Source organism: Sceloporus undulatus, chromosome 2 (genome assembly GCF_019175285.1).
Source record: "Sceloporus undulatus isolate JIND9_A2432 ecotype Alabama chromosome 2, SceUnd_v1.1, whole genome shotgun sequence".
In the NCBI taxonomy this organism is placed as follows: domain Eukaryota; kingdom Metazoa; phylum Chordata; class Lepidosauria; order Squamata; family Phrynosomatidae; genus Sceloporus; species Sceloporus undulatus.
In genome coordinates, this window is record NC_056523.1 from 90,678,867 (window position 1) to 90,701,902 (window position 23,036).

Below are 23,036 nucleotides of genomic sequence, written 5' to 3' on the forward strand. Positions count from 1 at the left end.
CCAGCATGCATGCTTCTTATGATTTCCACTTTGGTAGCTAAACTTAGGGATCTACGTTTTGTTATGTTTTTCAATATGCTGGGAGTAGCTGATGTGCGAGGTTTATCTGCTTTCACCTTTTCTCTCATTCTTGCTGTTCATGTATGCTAGGTAAAAGCAAACCCAGTCTGAATGAATCTTGCTAAGAAAACGTTATGATAGGGCCACTTTAGAGTCATAATAGGTCAGAAATTACTTGAAGGGAACACAGCAACAGAGAGTGGACCAAACTTGTTTTCTGTTACTCAAAGAACAGATGGTGGGGGTGGGGGCTAAAGGGTCCCCACCAACTGTCAGCATTATTTCAAATGCTGGGGAAATGACCTTTTGCAAGAGACTTGGATAATCTTTGGACCGTGTGCACCAGTGTATACCAGTACTAACTGAGGAGGAATCTAGGTCTTGGGTGGATTAAGAAAGTTTTATTTAAAAATATATAGTGCATTCACACACACACACACGACAGCAATTCAGACAGATACAGCATACAGAGCTAACCAAAAAGGAAATATGGAAACAAGATAGTGGAGTTTTTAGGGGCTTGCAGTGGGGTTACAATTACCTGTCCGATAAGTAGACCACAAAAAGCTGGAGTAGCTCAAACTGGGAAGTCTGAGGATGGCACAGAGCATACAAAGAGTTTGGGTGTGTATGTTGACTGTGTGCTCAAAGGTTAAGTTTTGGAACCATATTTATACCTTAAAACTAGCCCCAAGCAGTGGGCTACCTCGTCATGTAACAAAGACTGAATGTCTTTTCCCAGGAATCAACAATGGGATTCCAGACTGGTTGATGACTTTAATTTTATTGACAAAAATAGTGAATGGATTGGGATGTCCCTGAGATGGATGGACAGGGAGGTTTGGGTGGAACACAACAGGGGGTAGGCAGAGAGATTGGCTTACTGGTTTGAGTGTGATGAGATCTTTTGTTTCATGTTGTGAGAGGAAATGCAGATTACCTGGAGGAAGGAAGGAGCACTTAATGCATACATTTAGATTTAATGGTCTTGTTTACCTGGATGTCAACATGCCTTGGGACATGTTCCTTTTTTCCGGAGAACCTGAATGGTCATCAATCTCTCAAAAATATGCTATATCCAGATGTGAGATATGAAAATATGAGGACCCCAAAATATAGTGAGGGGTATGCAGGGGGGTTTAACTCAAGAATTCTGTTACTCAAGAATGCAAAGACTGGAACCAATGAAGGAGAATTGAAGGGAAGTAGATTTCAATCAAATTCTAGGAGAAACAATGAGAGCTCTTCAGCAGTGGAACAGAAGGCAGTGGGTTAGCGCTTGGGTAATTTAACAGAAATGCTTAAGCAGACACTGGATAGCCATCTTTCAGGATGTTGTAACTGCATCTTGTACTGTACAGTCTGCATGGAGTGGGGGCTGGGATAGATTATCTCTAGAGATAAATCCAGCTGCATGATTTTTAATGTTTAAAGTGCATTTGTGCAGTCTTTTGGTTTAATCTCTTTTTAGCGTTTATTATGTTTTTATGACGGGGGAGGGATGGGGATCTTGAAACTTTTAATGCTTTTTTCTTTTAATTTACTGCTGTAATCTGCTTGGATTCCTCAAGATTAAGCAAAATATTAATATTAATAATAATAATTAAAAGTTTGTGCACCAACTGTGCCTGTTCCTTGAGAAGTCAGACCTGGCCATGGTGACACATGCTATAGTTACATCCTGGCTGAATTACAGTAATGTGCTCTATATGTGGCTGCCTTTGAAGTGTGTTTGAAACTTCAACTGGTGCAAGGAGCTGCATTTAGACTGCTAACTGGAGCTGGCTACAGATAATGCACAACTCCCTTGTTGCAACAGCTCCACAATTCAAAGTGTTGTTTATGAGCTTTAAAGCTCTACATGACTCAGGTCCTGGTTATTTGAAGAACCATATTCTCCCATAAAAACCAGCCCATGCTCTGAGATCTGCTGGGGAGGCCCTTCTCTCTAGCTCACCACACTCACAGGAACATCTGGTAGAAGTACAGGAGAGGGCCTTCTCAGTGGCTGACCCCAGGCTCTGGAAATCTCTTCCAGATAAATAAAAGATTTTTCTGTTTCAACGGGCATTTGATGATTGAGTATACTGATTGATTGTATAAGGCTTGTCTCACCTAAGCAATGTGCTGGATCTTGCTAACTCTTGTGCTGGTGTGTGTGTGTTTAATGGTGTATGTTCTATTTTTTTATTATTTATCTCTTTTGTATTTTGAGATTTTTTAAATATGTGCTTTAAATCTGTTATAAGCCTCTTTGAGTCCCAAACTGGAAAAAAGCCAGATAGAAATAGTTATTTAATTGTTGTTGTTGTTGTTATTTCAGAAATCTCATTTAACATGTTCATATTGCTCAATCACTGGCACTCTGACTTTCAGTGAATTAAGTTTAACCTGTTAATGCATTGAGTATCTAGCAAAATAGGCACTTTGGGGAGAACAGTCCCTTGCCTGAGAAAAGCCATTTGTTCCCTTAGTACGTATGCTCTGTCTGGGCATCAGTAGTGTGTTTCTTTTTAAATCAAATTTAAATCAATTGGAAGATGCAGTTTTTAATATATGTATAATTCTCTGTCTTAATTGTAAAAATTCTGTATGTTTAAATGTAATTAGCCAATGAGATGTGATGAAGGAGCTTCTTTGTATAATTGACTATAAAATTAGGCCATCTTGTCTTGTTCTGGGCCTCAGTTTTGGAACATTGAAATCCACTGAGGACATTGTTCTTTGCCTGTTTTAAGAATAAACTTTGGCATTTTCAACCTTCTGGGTCCTCTGCCAAATTCCTGGTTTTGTCAACAGACCTGTGGCTTTGTGAGAGAAGGTCCCAGGTTCCCATGGTTTTATTATTAAATTGAGAGTTATCTATAACAATGTCCCTGCGCAAACACCATTGAAATACAAATTTCTTTATCTACTCCATCCCTTCTCTTCAGTTATATGAAATAGGATGCAAACCATAAAAACAACTATCACATTTCCACACTAGTCTTGACTCATCTCATAATTTAGGGCTGGCTTTTGTTTGTTCATCATTGTACGTCAGTCTTATGTCCAAATCTTGTGAGAAAATGGTTCAAGATGTGCATATGATGATGCTGTGGCTTGTGACAAGTTTAGAATCCAAACCTCATCCTGTATCAACTCCACCAAAAGAAAACATACAATTATATCACAGAATTGTCTTAAATATTATAAAGCTTGTAGGATTTGATCTTTGCTCTTCTTACATCCTCCAGCTACTAATTTTTTAGTGGTTTTATTCTTATTCAATAAAATGTATTGTGTAAAAGCAGATCTTGATTCATAAGATCCTGTTTCCATTCAGAGATGGATTTTTCCTTGGTACTATTTTGTAAACAAAGAGCTGTAAATGGTATGGGTCTTTCTATTTTACTGTTTGTTTTGTTATTTCTAAATTAAAGAACTGAATTTTAATATAAATTTTCTCACATCCCCCTGTTCTCCAAGAACAAGACTAAAAGTATGGCGGGTAAAAACAGAAAATCTGGAGAGTGGGGGTAGAAATCCATTTAAAAATGGGACATTTTGTAGTAACCATATATTTTGGATGGGGTTGTTACCGCAGCAAGTCTGAGATGCATTATGAACTTAGTTGCATGCCTGGAAGGACTAGAAAGGTGAGGACTCACTGCAAATTGCTACACTAGACAGGGAGATTTCAACAATAAGGGCAAAGCAAAGTATGAGTATCATAATAATGACTGCAAACATAGTCAGTAGTTAGAGATTTGCCCAAAATAACAACTGTTTATTATGTGGGTTCATACAATATTATAGGTTAACATGATACTTTCTGCTGCAAATCCATCCACATTCCTGTTATGTGTACTATACATAGTTTCCCTTTCCTATGGCTATTTTTCACGGACTGAAGTGCATCTAAAATACATACCCTTTACACAGATGAACTAGGAAGGCTCAGCATCTCCTAACAACTCACCTTGATGGGGTGCCTCAGGAAGTGCCTTGTGTTGTAGAGTAACAGGTAGAGTCTTGGCTAATAATGAACCTCTGTCATTGCAGCTCCATTTTCAAAGGAGACTGAAGACTATAGAAGAGGAGAAAGAAACATGTGGCCCTCCATATGTTGTTGGAATGCAACCACCATCAGCCAAAATTAAGTAGAGATGAAGGATGATTGGAATTGAAGTCCAACAACATTCTGAGAGCTACATCTTCTCATCGCTGCTTATAGCTATTACAAATTTTAATGCAACAAGCTGATTCCAAGTATCCTTTCATTAGATTCAATTAGGGTGAGCACTTCTACCCTGCTTACAGTATTGCTAGATAGTAAAGTGTGGCCCTGGGGCAATATGTACCACCCCTTCTATTTTTGTGACCCTTCACCCCTCTGGGCTGCCCAGAGTATACATTTTATGGCTGAAGAGGAAAAGGAAAGAGTGAACTGCCTCTCTTGGAATGAAGCTTTGAGGAGAGGTAGATCACCTTTTATAGAGGTTGCACCTCCCATTCCCAGTAAAGAGTTTGATGTGAATTTTTCAAAACCCAAGCAGACTTCTGGCCATGTTGGGATTTGTCTTCCCCCTCCCACTTTTGGCAGACTGTACAGCCCCCAGTGGATTCTTGGGGGGGGGGGGACTGACCCCCAACAACTACAGTTGTACATCCCTGTGCTCAAACCAGATGCATTCTCATTTGTGTACACATTTATCTATGAATAAGAGACTTTGAAGAGGCATTACTCATCAACAGCCCTGCTCTTACAAACTCAGGGCTGTAGCTTCCTTTACTGAGTCAATCCATCTATACTTTTACTTTCTCTTTTATCATTGCCACATCATAAACAAACCCTTGTCTGTAAAATTACTCTGATAGAATCTCACTTCCCTCTGCTTTTGCATTACTTTTCTGTAAAAAACATTTCTTTAAAAACAAAACCAAATATTTTGCTTACATATGAGTGCTTATCTGCTTCAGTCTCATTTCTCCTTCCTAATTCCTTTTTAGCTATTTGTAGCTGTTTACATTAGACCTTGGGAGAAAACAACCAAATACTCCAACTGGGAACAATCAATGCTCTCCCCCCCCCTCCCCCCGCCCCCTGCAATGATTCTTTTACAAAGAAGTTAGCAATTTGTTCACAACAGACAAAGCAGGTTGCTCACATGGCAACCACATCTGGAAATTATTTAAAGGGATTTTGTTATTAGACATTCCACGTTACTTCTCTGGGCATCTGGTTCTGCCATCATCTTAATTCTCCGTAACAGTCTGCTCAGTAAACACAAAGAATCAGATTTCCAAGAATCATATTTTGATTAAGCATCAAAACAGGGGCAATCTGGAATCCTATACCAGGTTGGTTGGTTCCATAACAGATGGATTAAGTCCTGAGTTTAGTGCTTTAGGGACACAATGTGAAGTAGCAGTTATTTATGACCCGGAGACATCTCATCTTATGAGTGCACAGTCCATGTGTAAGTGTCATGCTGGCATGCCTTTTTGTTGCCTCCTCAAAGGTCTGTCTAATGCTGAAGACAGGTAGAGACATTGATCATTTTCCATGTTATACTTTAAGTCCATGTTTCACAAATGGAAAACCAAACACTGACAGAAGGACGCCAGTTTCACACAGCTCCATTTTGTATAGGATGTGTCCGAACTCTGTAAATGATCACAGCTGTCGCTGGGCACAACAGAAGGGATGTCATAATGATGATGGTGACTAGGATGACCAGAACAATGACCCATACATCCAAAATGTGCTTTGGGAGGGGAAGTTGTGTGGGTGTGATAGCATCCATCTTCACCCTTGAAGGGAAAAACAGGCATTAATTTAACAGGACCCTGAAGAAACAATTCCAGTTGTTAGTGTCATAAAACCTTTCTATTTCTTCACTGAAGAAACAGAAGAGCTTGGTTTCATCTTAAGTAGAACATTTTAATTTGTAAAGTAATTTAGGCCCAAACTCCGTAGAAAGGCAATGAAACCCTATACAGTTGACCTTCCACATTCACTGGGGTTAGGAACACAAGGCCCCCATGAAAGTGGAAAAACCACAGATAAAATAACATTATTTTTTACCTGTGTGAGAACACCTCTCTAGGAATCTCTAGGTCCTCCAGTGCAACTCTGTAGTCAACATCTGCTAGTGGTTGACCACAGAATCACTTTGGAAGACCTGCAAATGCCTAGAGAAGTGTTTTCTCTAGTAATTTCTAGGTCTTCCAGCACACCTCTATGGTCAGCTTCCAGCAGAGTTGTGCTGGAGGACCTAGAAATTCCTAGAAAGAACATACTAAAGCACTTATTTATAATATCCAAATGTGATACATGTGGGGAAAGAGGGAGGTACTTCTTAGGAAGAGAGGCAGACTCTCAGTCATATATCTTAAGCTGCATGGCTGCAAAACTCTCTGTTTTATTAAGAGAATTTGGAAAAGATTGAAATTTAGCAGAAAAGGCCTGTACTCTGATACCTCTCAATAAAAAATGGTATTAAATGCTTGCTGCTGATTTGTACTTATTATAGGTGGTTATTACTGCAATTACACCATTACTGTACAGTCTGATGAGAACAAATTAACAGTCTTGCTCTTCAATCAGCAACATGCTGATTTAGCAGATGATAGGAAAGCTCTAGAGCAAATGTTTTAATAGCCACGAAGGGTGCTACTTGCCCTTTATTTTAAATTTCCAGACTGTCCCAGCAGGTCATAGGCCATAAAATATAACTGAAGCTCTTATAACTCAACGTTCTAATAATACAATTGGGTTTTTGTGTGTGTATTTACCTTGTTTGGTAAACCACTCTGGAAACACTGAACAACGATGCCATATACTGTAAATGAAATTTATCTTCCTATATGATCCTGTGCAAGCTCCTAAGAACTTTAATTGCAGGGGGCTTCTCTCTCTGCAGGTGTATCTTGTGGGAACATGTGAGAAGCCATTTTCAAAGGCTTCTCCTAGCCTACAGAACACTAGGATAGCCCCCTCCTTGCTGTTCTTCTTCAGCAAATGAAAACATTTCACTTCCAACAGGCTTTGGAAACTGACTGCAAGAGCTTTTAACAATGTACTTTTCTATCGATTTCAGCTAGCCACAACTTGGTTTCCCCGCCTCTCTCCCAACAGCAATTTGCAGTGACAGGATGTGCTTTATTGTGTTACAGTGTTTACTGCAGGCAAAGACATAATGAACTTCTGTAAGAATCCACTCTCAATGGCTTGCTGCTCTTAGTCAATTTGGTATCTATTTTTTCATCTAGCACAATGGTTCCCAACCTTTCTAATGCCGCGACCCTTTAATACAGTTCCTTACGTTGTGGTGACCCCCAACCATGAAATTATTTTCATTGCTACTTCATAACTGTAATTAAATAGATGTTTTCCAATGGTCTTAGGCGACCCCCATGAAAGGGTCATTCGACCCCCAAAGGGGTCCCGACCCACAGGTTGGGAACCATTGATCTAGCAGGTATGACTCAAGGGATCACAATACCTATTGAAAAATATAATTTGCTATTTCTTTTGCCACCTTATATATTAGCAAAGTAGCAGCATACCTGCATGAACCACATGATATAGCAAATGAATTTTCAGACTAAGTGGACTGAAATCGAATTTGCTGGTTGTTCTTAACATTTGGTATTAAAAGTCTCATTCCAAACACTCTAAATTCTAGCCAAGGAAGCAGGGGTTAGCTCTTCACACCTCATACCTGTGACATGAGAAGGTCAGAACATGGAAATAGCATGTTACAGGTGAAGATGTTACCCTTGAGGGTAATGATGTTATTTTCTTGAAAAGGATTGCAATGGCTGGTAACTGTTACATAGTTTCCTCCATGTAAAAAGCAATGTTTACTATTATTTTTCCTTGTTACACTGAGGGCACCAAGGACCATTCCTTCAAACTGGACTGAAGGTGGTGGTGGTGGTGGTGGTATTTTCTTTTCCAAGGCAATCCTCCCCGTTGGCGGCTTACAGTTGGCCCACATAATCAAGCCATTGCTTTCTCATGAGCAGGTGAAGGCAAGACCTCATCATTACAAGAGACATGGATCCTCACTACCACTCCTTCTTTCCCAACTTTTCTTGATAACAATTAAGAAAACACAATGCATGATAACAGGTCTCCCTACCATTACATCTCATAGGCTGGCAAGAATGGCGAACACAAGGGCCACATAAATATATTATTATCAGCTGAAATCCTACATTAGTGAATGTAGTGTAAAAGTTAAGCAGGCTGCATAAGACTACAGCTTCCCTCTCATCACCCCTTATTGCCATTGTTGTGTGCCTTCAGGTCATTTCCAACTTATGGGAACCCTATCATGGGGTTTTCTTGTCAAAATTTATTCATAGGAGGGTTGCCATTGCCTTCCCCTGAGGCTGAAAGCATGTGACTTGTCTAAGGTCACACAGTGGGTTTCATGGCTGAGCTAGGAATCAAACCCTGGTCTGCAGAGTTGTTGTCGAATACTCAAATCACTACACCAAGCTGGCTCAGCTCACCATCCCTGGGACTCACCATTTCACTGTGACAGCCTCCTCCCCATGGCCATTCAGTGGCTGGGAAAGAGCTAGTGGGGAGGACTGAAGAATTGCCTCTTATGTCCCCATAGCTAGGTGTAGACTGATGGCATTAAGTGCAGGATCTGCTAGGACCCTCTGGTGATCTCTGCAGATGAGGTTATTGGTCTACATCTGACTATGAGAACATAACCAGGCACTTCTTTGCTCCTGCACCCAGCTCACTGTGAAACAGCAAGTCCTGGGATGGGACTTTGGTCATTATGGAAGGAGGAATCTCAGCAATAACTAAAACAAAACAAAAATATATCTGCAGTGGTATGTCAGACTTGAGCTTACATGCGTGGCTAACATGATGCTGGACATCATTTTTCACTTAATGGCACTGTAATTGTGTCCTGTAACACCTATTCTACCTTCAGTCAGGATGAGGAGGGAAGGGAAAGGAAACCTAGAATTCTGAGCCTGGTACAAAAAACAGAGATGCAAACTAGATAGTCAAACTAGAGTAAATGGGGCTTATATAAGTGCTGACTTATTCAACAACTGGGGCCCTGTATAGACCGTCGCTTTGTGCCGGCCTGGGGGTGGAGCCAGGGCGTCGCATCCAGATGATGCATGCCCTTGATGACGCCACCAGGGTGCCAGATGGCGTGCGGCATCATGACGCCCCTCCAGCACTGTGTCCAGATGACGCATCACCGAAGGAGTGCCATATAGCCGTGCTGCTGTGGCTCTGGCACCCTTTGAGGACGCAAAAAGGAGCCACTTTCTGCAGCTCCTTTTTGCGACCTTGAGAGACCAGATCAGGGCTGCGACGTGAGGTTGCCACAGCCTCGATCTGACTGAAGAAGGGGTGGCTGCATGTCACCCCTTCACCACTGTTTGTACAGTGTTAGAAATCATATGCCAGTGTTAGAAATCATATGGCCCCTCAAATGTTGTTGGATTGAAATGCCTAGTAGCACTTGCCAGCACATCCAGTGGTGAGGAATGCTGGGAGTTGCAGTCTAATCATTTGCAGAGGGCCACATGATTCCCATCTTTGCCATACACAGTGCATTGTAAAAGGGACCTATGCCTTCCTGCCTAACCATGTAAAGGGAAGGCCTTAATTATTTTCTCTATATGCAAGCAGGGATCCATTCATACTATACATTATATTACTGATTCCACTTAAACTGACATGGTTCTGTCCTATGGAATCCTGGGATTTGCCATTTAAGGGGAGAGGTCTTTTGAATTCTCTGCCACAGAGCTCCCCTAGTGCCTCTGACTACTAGCACTTTAATTTTATACTGTGAATGGGTAAAATGTTTTTAAAACTGAAATATTAACTGAGAGGACTTCTCAAGTAAAAGAGTATGGGAAAAAGCAAATGTTATGAGTATCAACAAGATTTCTGTTTTTATTTTTTTGGAAAAATGAGCAAGCTTATACCTGCATGGTATACTCAGAGTACTGAAAAAGAGCAGGCATATAAGACTGAGAGTACTGTATATGGCATCTCTTAAGACCAATACATATGTGTATACATATACACATACACCAACACACAAATTATTGGAATGCACTTATTACATAAAATGTTCTCAAACTAAAAACCTGTGAATTCTGATTCTTGACAGTCCTTTTGCATGGGAGATCCTGCTTGAACAAAAAACAATGTTTCTGAGGTGGAATTTCCAGTCACATGCACAGTCGTTTTTGTCTATTTTAACTACAATAGACACTGACGCAAACTTCATGTTGTGGCATCTTCCACTTGATTCAGAAGCCTAGAGGCAGTTTGCCCATACTTAACCATGGCTGTCTGAGTCATGAAGTTAGTATCTTGTTAAGTAACGAAGAATCAGATGACACCAGCAATACACCAGCCCATACCAGGTGAATATGCTGGCATACTCTGCTTTGATCTTTCTGACCTTTTACTATCCTCAACAAAGAGTTGTTTTTCTTTAATCTCCCTCCAGCCCAGTGTGCTATCACTGAGGATAAATCCATTCATTCTTTCTCTATAAGAGTATGAATCAACCAGTTTTAAGAGGCTCTTTTTTCATAGACAACACACAGACAGGATTAATTTGTGTCAAAAGACTATCTCTTGGCTCATCCATTTAATGACAAATCAAAAAGGGAGGAGAAAGAAAGAGAGAATACATCTATAGACATGCCTTGTCTTTGGCTTTCTTCTCCAGTATCTCATTTAGAAATAGGTACTGATGAGAAAGAACCAGTCCATGAAAAAAGGAAAGAAAAGAAAAGCTATGTTTGTCTGTCTGCTATTGCCATTTATATCTTACACAATAAACCACTGTAAACATAAACTGTGTCTTAACATGGCATACACAATCTCTTTCTGTCACATCCACCTACACCCCCTTTCAGTGCTTCCTTTGATCAGTTAATCAAATATGTAGATCTCCTAAATCCTATTCATGCATTCAAATTCAGCTTTAAAACAAAACAAACAGAAGGAGGAGGTGCATAAACACACCAACTCCCATCTTTGTTTTCATTACCCCAGTTTTGGTGATGGGGCCACATTGCTGAAGTGAAGAGTCTCTTCTAATGGGATATAAAAACTTGTTTGTGTGTTGTTAGAAAGTGGAATTGGAACAAAACTTAGAAAAAGTACTCCTGGGATTAGAGCTCCTAACTGGATAATTTTTGGAGCTGGGGTCCTAAACAAGTAACTTTTCCATGTTCTGCATCAGAACACATGAACACTGTAATCATATAAAAAGCTATTGTACTGTTAGCTTTGAATATCTCAAGAAATGAAATAGTAAAATTTTAACAAGAAATTATGATCTTTTGCAGGGAGGGAATAAGTTCACAATACAACTGGTAGGAACATAATTTATAATGAAGACTCCTGAGAGTGAACACTGCTAAGAAATTTTTTTATCAAAAATCTACCAAACAGTGATACCTTTATTGGCAACTAAAATGCACAATATAGATGTTGCAAGCTTTTGAAGCTTCAATGACTTCTTCATCAGGCAAGGTGTTAGAAACCAAACAGGAGAAAGAAATGGAAAATGTTAGTCAAGGCCTGCATTTTGCTGTTTCTCTTCTTAGATAAGATGGTATGGAGGTTCACTCTGGGATTCAAATTTCACAGCAGATGCTATTTTGTAGGTTTTCATATCAGAGTATTATGTGGAATAAGCTCTTCCTGTGCCACAGACAGGCCAAGGCATGTTTTAGTAAAAGAACTCCCTGGCAAACATGCTGAAGTTGAATGCTATTCATCCAATGTCACAGAGATTCTACAAATAATACAGGAAACATCATCTGTGATCAGTTTTAGAGAAATGCATTAGCCTGCCGTTACAGTATTTGGAAGAAACTTCCTGCCAAGCACTAATCGAAAATCTTATTTACTCTAAGTGAAACTTGGTTATTCCTTATAATAACAAATTTTCCATGATACTGTACCTCTGGGCTGTCTTACTCACAGGTGTTCTCTCATGGCATGAGCAATTTCAGGAAACTAACTTGTTTCACTGACAGTGCAACCCTAAATATGATTCAGCAGTTCAGTGTGACTTATATCCAGTTAAGTGTGTATCTTCAGCCTCAGATGCCTTAATTTCCATTCACCTCACAAATACATCTGTAGAAATCACCTAAGCCCCTCTCTTTTTACTCATGTATGTGTTTGTGTGTGCGTGTGTGCATGTTCAGGAAGAAAGGAGCTGGGGATTTTAAGGATTAAATTTCCCACCCCTGGTGTATATGATCTTTATCTTTATATGGATGACTCAAACTCACTACAAAGTACAGATATCTCAGTTAACAAATGTGTTCCTGGGCATTACTCCTTTAAGAGAAAATTTTATACAAGAGGCAGAAATAACATGGAAAGTAGAGGGTTAGATTTCTACACCACAAAAATAGCACTCGGTACGTAAGCACCGCATGGCGCTGTGTGGACGCCGCATGGTGCTTACATAACAATGGCGGCACCCATCTATACAGGGCACCTCCATTGTTACACCCTTGCCACGTGTGAGGGTTGCGGGTGTGTGGGTGCTCCACCCCCAGGCAACCCTAGCACATGACGAGGATGTCACAAAAGCCCGTATGTACCAAGCCATTATTTTAATACTAACAATCCATTTAAAGTAATTTGTGACAGTCAATATGATATAAGGACTAGAGTGGTATACTCTAATGAATGGTCTAGGAATACTAGGTATAAAACTCTGCTTATCCAAGAAGATCAATAAATCAGACACTTTATTCAGTTTAGCATTCTCATAGAGTTGTGGTGTTGAAAAAAAGGGGCAAGACGTCTGATACCTTAGAAAAGTGATGGTGAACCTTTTGGAGGCCGAGTGCCCAAACTGCAACCCAAAACCCACTTATTTACTGCAAAGTGCCATGTCTCTCTGGCTTTCTAGTAAGAAACTCTGGCAAACTCTGTGCTGGGATGATGGCACATGTGCCCACAGAGAGAGCTCTGAGTGCCACCTCTGGCACATGTGCCATAGGTTTGCCATCACTGCCTTAGAACTCTTTGGAACAAAGGCGGCTTACAGACCACCCTTTTGGGGCGGTCTGTTCCCACCCCTTTCCCCGCCAGATCGGGCCTCAGCTGCCACATCGGCAACCTCTGAGGCCCCGATCTGCCGCTTTCCAGGCTGCGTGGAAGCGGCAAAAGGCTGCTTCCCCACGGCCTGGAAAGGGGTGTCCTTGGGGCTTCATGCCCCAAGGACACTCAACAGCGGTGGGGAACAAGAGAAAGGGGCCACCACTTGGCCCCTTCTCTCTTGTGACGCTGGCGCAGCCGTGTAAAGGCTGTGCCCAAAGCCACAAACCTGGAAGGAGCTCCGTTTCGGAGCTCCTTCCAGTGCCGTGGAAAGGGCGCCTCAGGCGCCCTCACACGGTGCCAGGACGTCACTTCCACGCCGCTCCATTTGGAGGTGGTGCAGTCATGACGTCCCAATGGCGGCGCCCATGTAGAATGGGCGCTGCCATTTTGTACATACTAGGTACGTACTAGGGTTAGCACGTCCAGAAAGGACGCCCTTTCCTAACCCTAGTAAGTACCTAGTACGTACTTTTTGCGCATCTGGAACGCGCCAAAGTCAGCATACAAATTAAGTTTACTTCACTGGGAAAGTCAGTGAAGAAATGAGACCAACAAAACCCAATCAAAACCCAATGCTCCCATCACTATTGCCACCTTCCTATCACCTTACTTGCCTCTCACTTTGGATAGCCACTACTGCTTTAATAAAAAGTGATCATGCCATCATCACCATGCTGTAAAGTATGGAGGGGTGACTCAATAGCAACTGAGATCCTCCCCTTTACCACTTCCACTTCTTCACAATCTGCAGTGATCATTGTGTTTGGTCTAATGTGCTGGTAGGAATCAGGCTGTGCAGCCCTTCAGATGTTGTTGGACTGTAAATCCCACCATGTGCCATCATTGGCTATTCTGACCAAGGCTCAACAATATTAGACTATTTAGAAGGCCATACATTTCCCATCCTTGGACTATAATATCACTTTGGGATATGGGAAGAACCCAATGATCCAAACCCTTGCTTAGTTATAAAGCTTACTGGATGGCTTTGAACAAGTCCCTTTCTCTGAGTTTTTATCTATTCACAGGGGTGCTAGGGGGCAGAAGGGCTGCTCTGAGCTCACAATAATGGTGTGATAGAAGTACAAGAAACAATACTGAGAATTAGTTGTTGTTGTTATTATTATTATTGTTATTATTAACCTTTATTTATATAGCACTGTAAATTTACACAGCGCTATAATACAATCTTTTTAATATGCCTCCCATACATGCTGTCATAAGTTGATCTTGTGATGGTATGAATGACTATTGTACAAAAGAGATCTGATTTCTGCTCTACACTGAATAGCCTGATGCTGTATTGACTGTACCATTTTGCAACACGTTCCCCCACAAAGTTTGCACATTGTCACTTTTGACGTCAGCAAGAGAACAGGTTAAGCTGGAGTCAATTCTCTTGAACACTCCAGAGATCAGAGATAGCATTACGTCAAAGCTTGTGTGTGCAGATTGAAGGCCAAACTACACCCATCTTAACGCCTTCAAGGGCTTATGGTACTTGTTAAAACACAGGCTGTTTGTTAGTGGCACGCATAGCCATTCATTACTGTCATGGAGCATAGGGGCATTTGTGTTTAAATCAACTTGTCTGCATAAAGGAAAACAAAACAATAATATCCTACAGGCCATTGCACTTTAAATCATGATTGTTTAATGACTTGAAAAAGTTTCACAGTAATGACTTTGGAGAGGATTCATGGACAGTTATTTCAGTAGTTCAGCATGTCCAAATGCATAGCTTAAGAGATTGGAAAAGTTGCTTTTTTTGGACTACAATTCCCAGAAGCTAGCTGGCGGGAGGGATTTGCGGACTTTTAGCCTAGAAATTAACTTTTCTGAGTTCTGATAGTTGGGTTAATCCACTGAAGTCCTGTAGCACCTTACAGACTTGAAAATGTATTACAGCAAGAGCTTTTGTGAACTATAGTTCACTTCTTCATTTAAAATATGCTAGCCTTTGTAGAGTCAAAAACCAATTTATTATCTTCACTGCACTACACTTCCTCAGATCTTGAAAATACTTTAATTGATATGCAAATGTCTTGCTTATAATAATGCTTTCTGCACTCAGGAAGACAGAGCTGAAGTAAATGTAATTTTCTGTGCATTTAGGGCAACTGCATTCTAAATAGTTCTAATTCTGAATTTGCAATTAAGTAGCATTGTAAGGTAGGAAAAATGTGTAAACTTGCACTCTGGGGAAGCTTCATCCAAATTTTTGTTTATCATAAATTCACACTGAAAGTATTTTTTATCTTGCTGAAGATCACCACTTTTGCCACAGAAATGTGTGATGCATTTAATATATCAGTACAAATTGCTTTGGTAATCTCATTCACAGCCTCCTCCTTGACCTGTTTTAAGTACGTAGATAACTGTAGCATAGAACTACAAAGCTAGAAAAACAAAAAGCCTAAGAAGCTGGTAGGTACTTAAATATTAAAAAGAACAGACTTGTCAACTGACATTGGTTTTCCAAAGAGCACAGAAAACATTTTTTCATTTTCTGAATGCACTGAATTCATTCTCCCTGGATCTCTCATTTTTCTTTCTTCTTTTCCTGTTTTTTCCATTAGCAATCTTTTCTTCAATTTGCCTTGCATATACACAAACATACATACTCCCTTATTCCCATTTAGTTATCCTCACACAATTTCCATCACTTTCTAATCTTAGCATCTTTTCTTTCACACAGTTCTTTCCTCTGGCACTTCTCTCCCACATCACCATTTTTACTGTATGAACAATTTTTAAAACGTCTGGACGTATCATTCTTAGAATTAAACTTCTATGTTTTAAAATATATCCCCGCCCCCATTTCTTCCTCCTTTATTTATAGGCCTTAACCCTTATTTTTATTCAGTTCTTTCATTTTTTTAAAATCAGAAGTCTTACCTATAATATAAGTAGGCCTTAGTCTGAATAAGAGCTTCCCAAACCTCTCTTGGTGCTAGATGAGAAACAAGAACGGGGAGGAGCAGTAAAGCAGCAGTGGTAGTAATAATAATTACTAAGTGCTTTATCCCTCACATTCAGCAATTACCCATCAGAGAAAGGACTCCCAAGTAAAGGATGATGTAATTTTCAATCAAGCTTGGGTCCTCCTGCCTTCATAAACACATATAGTTGTTAAAGTCTTCGGCGTTTATCACACTGAGGTTATTGGAGCTAAGATCAGGGGTGAGTGCGGGTCGAACGATGCGAATTGACATTATAATGTGAGTGTTTTATTACACCTGGTTGCCCATCCGTTGCCCTTCCGAACAGAGGGGGAATTGAATCTAAGGCAAGTCACGTGATGCGGATTCAGGCAAAGCGGAGTGAGTGCAAATTGTATTTCCACACCGGTGCATACCATGCGGATTCAACTATTCGAATTGGGCCCCTTGCACATGCTCAGTGGGGCTCTGGACACATCCTGAACCTTTGCACTTCTGGGGTGAAGAAGGGAGCCTGGTTCCATTTTCTTGGGAATGACAGCTTCACCTTTCTTCCTCCCTTCTAGTTTCCCATCCCTGGCAGCCAAATTCAAAGGGTCCTCCGTGTCAGAGCCCCCATCCATTTCAGCCACATCGACATCAATCCTCTTGTCATTCTCCTCATCTATTCCATTTACATCTCCCCTTCCCTTTGTAGCAGTTGCCATCTCTTAGGTTGCATCCACACTGGGGAGATAATCTGGTTTAACTCCAGTTTAACTGTCCTGGCTCAGTGCTATGGAATTCTGGGAACTGCAGTGTCCTGAGACATTGAGCCTTCTCTGCCAGAGAGCTCTGGTGCCTCAGCAAACTAATAACTTAAATTATTATTGTTGTTGTTGTTCTTGTTGTTGTTACTATTATTATTATTATTTTAAAAATAAATTATTATTATTATTATTATTATTATTATTATTTTAAAATAATAAATTATTATTATTTTTTTAAAAAATAAATTATTATTACTATGGGAGTTGGAGTTTGTTGTGGGGTCCTTGGCTCGAGGCTATGGAATTCTGGGAGTGCCATCTCTGCCTCCAGCCTGCATTTTCTTTCTCTTCAGATCTGTCATCTGGATCTCCATCCCTAACCTCACGTGAAGGATAGGGAATGTCACCTATCTCTAAATGCTCTCTGCTTCATCCAAGTGTATCACCCACCGGCAAAATTATTGTTGTTGTTGTTGCTGCTGCTGTTATTGTTATTATTATTATTATTATGCAGTGAAATTTTATAATAATAATAATAATAATAATAAAATTTTTCTTTCACTGCAAAAATAACCAGTGTAGAAACTGCAGTTCTACTTGGAAGTAAATTCTGCCTCCACCTTGGCCCCACTTTGGAGGACGTCCTGCCCCCCCACCCCCAAGGAGTTCTTTAGAAACTTTACTAACCTCACTCTCTCTCTTTGCCCCCTTTTTTCCCTTTCCCTTTCTCTCTCCCCTCGATCTCCCCCCTCCTCGCCAGCATGTCTCCTGTCCATGTTAAAACGTGAATGTATTCATTCAGAGGGGAGCACCAGAAGCAAATGGGGCAAAAAAAAATTGGTGATTGGCTGATGGTGTTTTAATTTTGTTTTTAATATGAATGTAGTGTATTTTTATGGTGTTTTTGTATTGTTATATGTTGTTCACTGCCCTGATCGATGGAAGGGCAGTATACAAATAAAACTTTTATTATTTATTATTATAAGTAGTTTCTGACTTATGGCAACCCTCAGGTGAAACTATCTTGGCAGGTTTCTTCAGAGGAGGTTTGCCATTGCCATCCTCTGAAGCCAAGAGAATGTGACTTGCCCAAAATCATCCAGTGGGCTTCATGGCCGAGCTAATATCCAGAATTGCATCCAGTGATCAAACCACTACACCAAATAGCATCCCTGAAAGGTGGACATCCAGACTTATAACCTCCAATGAAGAAGTGTTTGCCATTTTCAAAGGCCCACTATTCTACTGCTGAAAAGCACGGTCAGGATGTTTTCCCCCCGTTTGATCACGTCTAGCCTTTTTCCTGTCATTTATTGCCTTTGTTATGGTCCTGTCCATTAGGGCAAACAGAGAACAATTTTTTTCATCATTTGTGTGACAGCCCTTCCGACAGATAATTGAAAATGGCTATTGTTATCACTTCAAAATGATCCTTGCATGTCCAACATCTTAATTTAAAGGATTCCTCACTGGTCTTAAGTCTCTAGCCTCCTCACCATCTTGTCACCCACCTTTGGACATGTTCCAATTTCTTGATATCCTTCTTCAATGGTTGTGTCAAGAACTGGGAATATTATTCTATAAATGGTTTGACTAAGTAGTAGAAACTTGCATCATTACTTGTTGTATTCTGCAACCTATATTTTCTTTGTTGAAACAGACTAAAAATGGCTTGTGTTTTTAACTGTCACAGCATCGCTAGAACAGACTATCTGTTCTAACAAAGGCCCCAAGGAAGCAATTCATTCTTCAGAATGTTGCTTCTTCTCTAAAACTGCTTCTGATTGATTTTGGGCAATGGATATTTTTAAAAATTCCAAAAAGTTCTCAAGCATAGCTCCCACTGCTTTTACCATACAGTGGCTACATTCTGATCTCTCCCTGGTAAAATTTACCCTTCCTGACCCTGTCCTACATTTGAAACCTTGACCTGGGGCCCTTTCATACTACCCAGTTAGAGCACTATGGTTCCACATTAATTACCATGGAATCCTAGACTTTGCAATCTGGAGAATTCTCAATTGTGTGTACTGTGTGCCTTCCAGTCGGTTCTGATTAATGGTGACCCTAAGGCAAACCTATCATGGGGTTTTCTTAGCAAGATTTGTTCTGAGGAGGTTTGCCATTGCCCTCTGCTGAGGCCCAAAGTCACCTAGTGGGTTTCATGGCTGAGCTGGGAACTGATCCCTGGTCTCTAGAGTCCAACACTCAAACCACTACACCCTAGATACCGCTCCAGAAATTGCAAATCCCAGAATTCCATAGGATGGAACCATGGTAGTTAAAGTGGAACCACAGTGCTATAAACTGTGTTGTGCGGAAGGGTTCATGGTCAGAGCTGGCTATCTCACTTAGATAAACAAACAAATGACATCGTGAGAAAGTAAAAGATAATTTTTCCTTCTCCTATCTGAGTATTCTCTCTCTCTCTCTCTCTCTCTCTCCTCTCCTCATGATAAAAAAGAAAACAAGTTTACTCCTTGCCTGCTTAGGTGCATTTCTACAAGAAACAAAGACCTTCACCTTCAGCCTGAAATGAGGCGGTACATGCTGTTAAACATGTAACTCATATCTTAACCTCATGTGCATTTAAAAGAAATTATCTATAACCCATTAAGTTACATAAGAATAGAAAGGTTAAGCAAATAATGAAAGAGTACATTATGGAACAGAGTAATGCCACATTATTTATCTCAAATAACAACATTGAATGGCCACCACCTCAGGGCTCAAAATTCAGAAGGGTGGGGGGGAAAGCAAAGTTCAAATGACTGCCCTTGTGTTTGTGTGTATGGGTGTGGGCATGTGTTTGTAAAATTATTCCTAGTAACAAATACAGCAATGTTATCTGCAGATTAGAAGGTTGGAGTCTTGTGGCTCCTTTAAGTAAAACCAATTTGTTTCAGCATAAGCACATAAAACCTGATGCTGAAATAAACTGGTTTGCCCTAAAGGCAGTACTGTAGAGTCAACTTGACTGATTCAGATTCAAGTTGCTTCAATGACTCCACTTGGACTCAACTCTGCAATAAATCTCACATTGACTCAACTCATAATTTGTATATTTTTGGGAACAGACCTGCTGGTCTAACTTCATTCAGAAAAAATATGAAACGGAAAATGGTTTTCCTCCTTTCAACAACACTTCCATCTCACTGCTTTCTGTCTACGGTCACATGACAAAAACAGTATTTACTTTACATTTGCCATACGTAAAGCCTCCATTTAGTGTAGACCCGTCTCGAGCCCATTGCCTAACTGCCGCGGTGGCGAACCTATGGCACGTGAAGTCATTTCTGAGGGCACGCAGAGAGATGGGAGGATGGGGGAAGAGTAAGAACAGAAGAAATGCACCCAGCGCTATGGGAGCAAATCCATCCTCCATCCACACTCCACTACCCCCATACATACCCCACCATGACCTCCTTTTTTTCCTGTTAAAGTTGGCTGCCACACTTGAGACTCCACTTGAGAACTGAGAACTAAAAGTAGACTTGAGACTTGGAGTAAAAGACTTGAATACTTCACTGCTTAAAGGTACCACAAGACTTCTTCCTTCTTTTTTAAAGCCAATATACTTTTTTCTCTAACAGAGACTAAAGGTTGCCTTCACAAGTATGGTTGGAAGGAACACAAGAAAGGATGTTCACTACAGCTACTCCTGGGCCTTGGTACTCCCTTCCCAGGGAGGCTAGAATGGCCTCCTATGTTATATCCTTCTGTGGGCAGCTGAAGATTTCTTTATTCAGATAGGTATTTAAAAGTGAAAGCTTTTAAGAAAAGAGCTGTAAGAGGGTACAGTTTTAACTGTCTGAAATTGTTTTAATATGGTTAGCAATTTAATTTGATTTTAATTCTGCCTTTTAATATGTTTTTAATTTTATTGCATTATAATTACATTTTAATTTGTAAGTCATCTTGAGTTGAATCTTCAGAAAAAGACAAGATATAAATAAAGTTAATAAATTTAACTGATATACATGGATTCATCTAATAACTGGAAGGGTGGTTACTGTTTTGCAGTGATTGGGAGCTATTGAGGTAGTTTGGGAGTGAAAAATTGCCTGAAAGTTTTTAAAAATATTGGGGAGATTTAGCAGGGGGCCTTCCAGGATGGTCTGCAGGTCTCTAAGATCTACCTGATCTCTACAGATTGCACTTTGCCCATCCCTGATATAATTGCTTTTAACCATTGTTTTTTTTAGCTCTATTCAGGTATTTTTCTGCGTAGAAAAGCACATGGGGGAGTTAGCTCCTTGTGCACAACCCCCCCCCAACTGCATTGCTCAGTGAGTCCAAACCCACAAAGCGATTCAGACTCTTCATATCACTCTTGACTCATCTTAAGATACTGATTTTGTGAATGGAGTATACCAAAGTTGGGAATTATGATGGGAATTACCATCAGCCCCACCTATATATGGAAGGTTTCCTCAAGGACACCCCCACTTTCTTTTTGTCCCAAAGAAAAATTAGAAATGTGTATGAACAATTTTTAAAAAATCCCTTTTGGAATGAATGAAATGCTTTTAAAGGTATGCTTTTACTTACTCAGAATGTGTAGGATGAAGATGTTCTACAGGATTAGAGAACATCTTTTTACATACTGGCATCAGTACTTCTAAGAGCCTGGCTCTCATAGAGCCTCCACACCAAGGTGGGCTGATGGAAAGAAGAACTTCTAATAATAATTCTGTACTTAATAATTCTGTCAGACGCAGGGTGACCAGATGTCCTTCTTTTACGAAGCATATCCTACATTTCAACCTTCTGAAGGCAGAGAACAACAACAAAAACAACTTCCACAGTGAAGAACTATAGGGGAAAGGCAAAGAAGCAATGAATTCCCAACAAACTCTTTCCTTATGTAACAGAGATCTGGACAACACACATGTTACATATAGCTCTCAAGGCCTTTTCTTTATCCCTTTGTCCCACCTAGACCCCAAATTATTACCCAGGTGGAAAAAGTTTTAAATGTTTTATGCTTTTTGATAAGCTCTTTTTGTCATGGCCTTTGGCTAGTACAATAAATGTTAACTTGACTTGAAACGGTCTGTGAAGGAGAACTGTTGGCCTGGAAGGCCTTTTAAGAGCTGTAGTGGTTCCCCCAAATGCAAAGAAGAGAAAATAGACTGATGTCTGCTTGGATAAATCTCCATGTCTGCTTTTATTTTTAAAGCCATTTGGAGCCTGAAAACATTTGGGAAGATCATGTGAGCCTGAAAAACACAAAACTCTTATTCCCGCCAACTTCTGGAAGAAGGAAAACTCCCTCTCCATCCCCTGAAAATGTAACAGAGGCCCCATACAGACAGGCCAAAATAAAGCTGCTTCGAGTCACTTTGGCGGTATGCTGTTTCAATGATGCATGCGTCCTAAGAGTTTGGAAGCCGTGCCAAAGCCATGATTCAGTCCTAAGGACTGTAGTGTAGCTTTGGCGCAGCTTCCGGACTCTTGGGACACATGTATCATTGACATAGCATACCTCCAAAGTGACTCGAAGCAGCTTTATTTTGGCCTGTCTGTATGGGGCCAGAGATCTGGACAACACACATGCTGCATATAGATCTCAAGGCCTTTTCTGTATCCCTTTGACCCACCTAGACCCCAAATTATTATCCAGGTGAAAAATACCCCAAAATCAATACCTCTGGAAGCGTCAAAGAATGACCCTTTAGCAAGAAACCCATTCCCACAATTCTAAAACTGAAAACAGAAAGAATTAGACTTCTGAACAATTTCAGGGGGACACATTTTGCCACAGGCCCATGGCAGTAAAATACATATAAACACACTTTCCAAGGAAGAGCTCTCACCATATGTTTCCAGCTATTTGGGGTCACAACTTTCACCATCCACAACCACTGTTTACACTGGCTTGATCATAAGAGAGTGTAGTAACCACCATCTAAAATACAATTGAATCTAAATAAATAAAGACTATGGAGTGTGTTCACACTACATTCTGAGATTTCACAGAATCATAGAGTTGGAAGAGACCACAAGGGCCATCCAGTCCAACCCCATTCTGCCATGCAGGAACTCTCAATCAAAGCATCCCTGACAGATGGCCATCCAGCCTCTGCTTAAAGACCTCCAACGCCTTCAACTGCCTCTAGACCGTCCTCCCTGCCTGCAGTGGATCCTTCCACC

The 23,036-nt window shown here is 40.5% G+C and overlaps 1 protein-coding gene across 2 annotated transcripts in view; it reads right to left on the reverse strand.

The window, feature by feature from the left end:
- Positions 1-3,801: 3,801 nt before the first annotated feature.
- The window catches only part of SMIM3 (small integral membrane protein 3), a 26,328-nt gene continuing 7,093 nt past the window's right edge, over positions 3,802-23,036 (reverse strand). Inside the window, exons 2-3 of one of the 2 annotated variants that reach the window (XM_042452118.1) lie at positions 16,088-16,142; positions 3,802-5,856 (exon numbers count right to left, since the gene is read on the reverse strand). In XM_042452118.1, coding sequence (XP_042308052.1) covers positions 5,673-5,849 — 177 coding nt within the window. In that variant the 5' untranslated portion in view covers positions 5,850-5,856; positions 16,088-16,142 and the 3' untranslated portion in view covers positions 3,802-5,672. The remainder of the gene's footprint in view (positions 5,857-16,087; positions 16,143-23,036) is intronic. The other variant, XM_042452119.1, reaches the window with a different exon arrangement.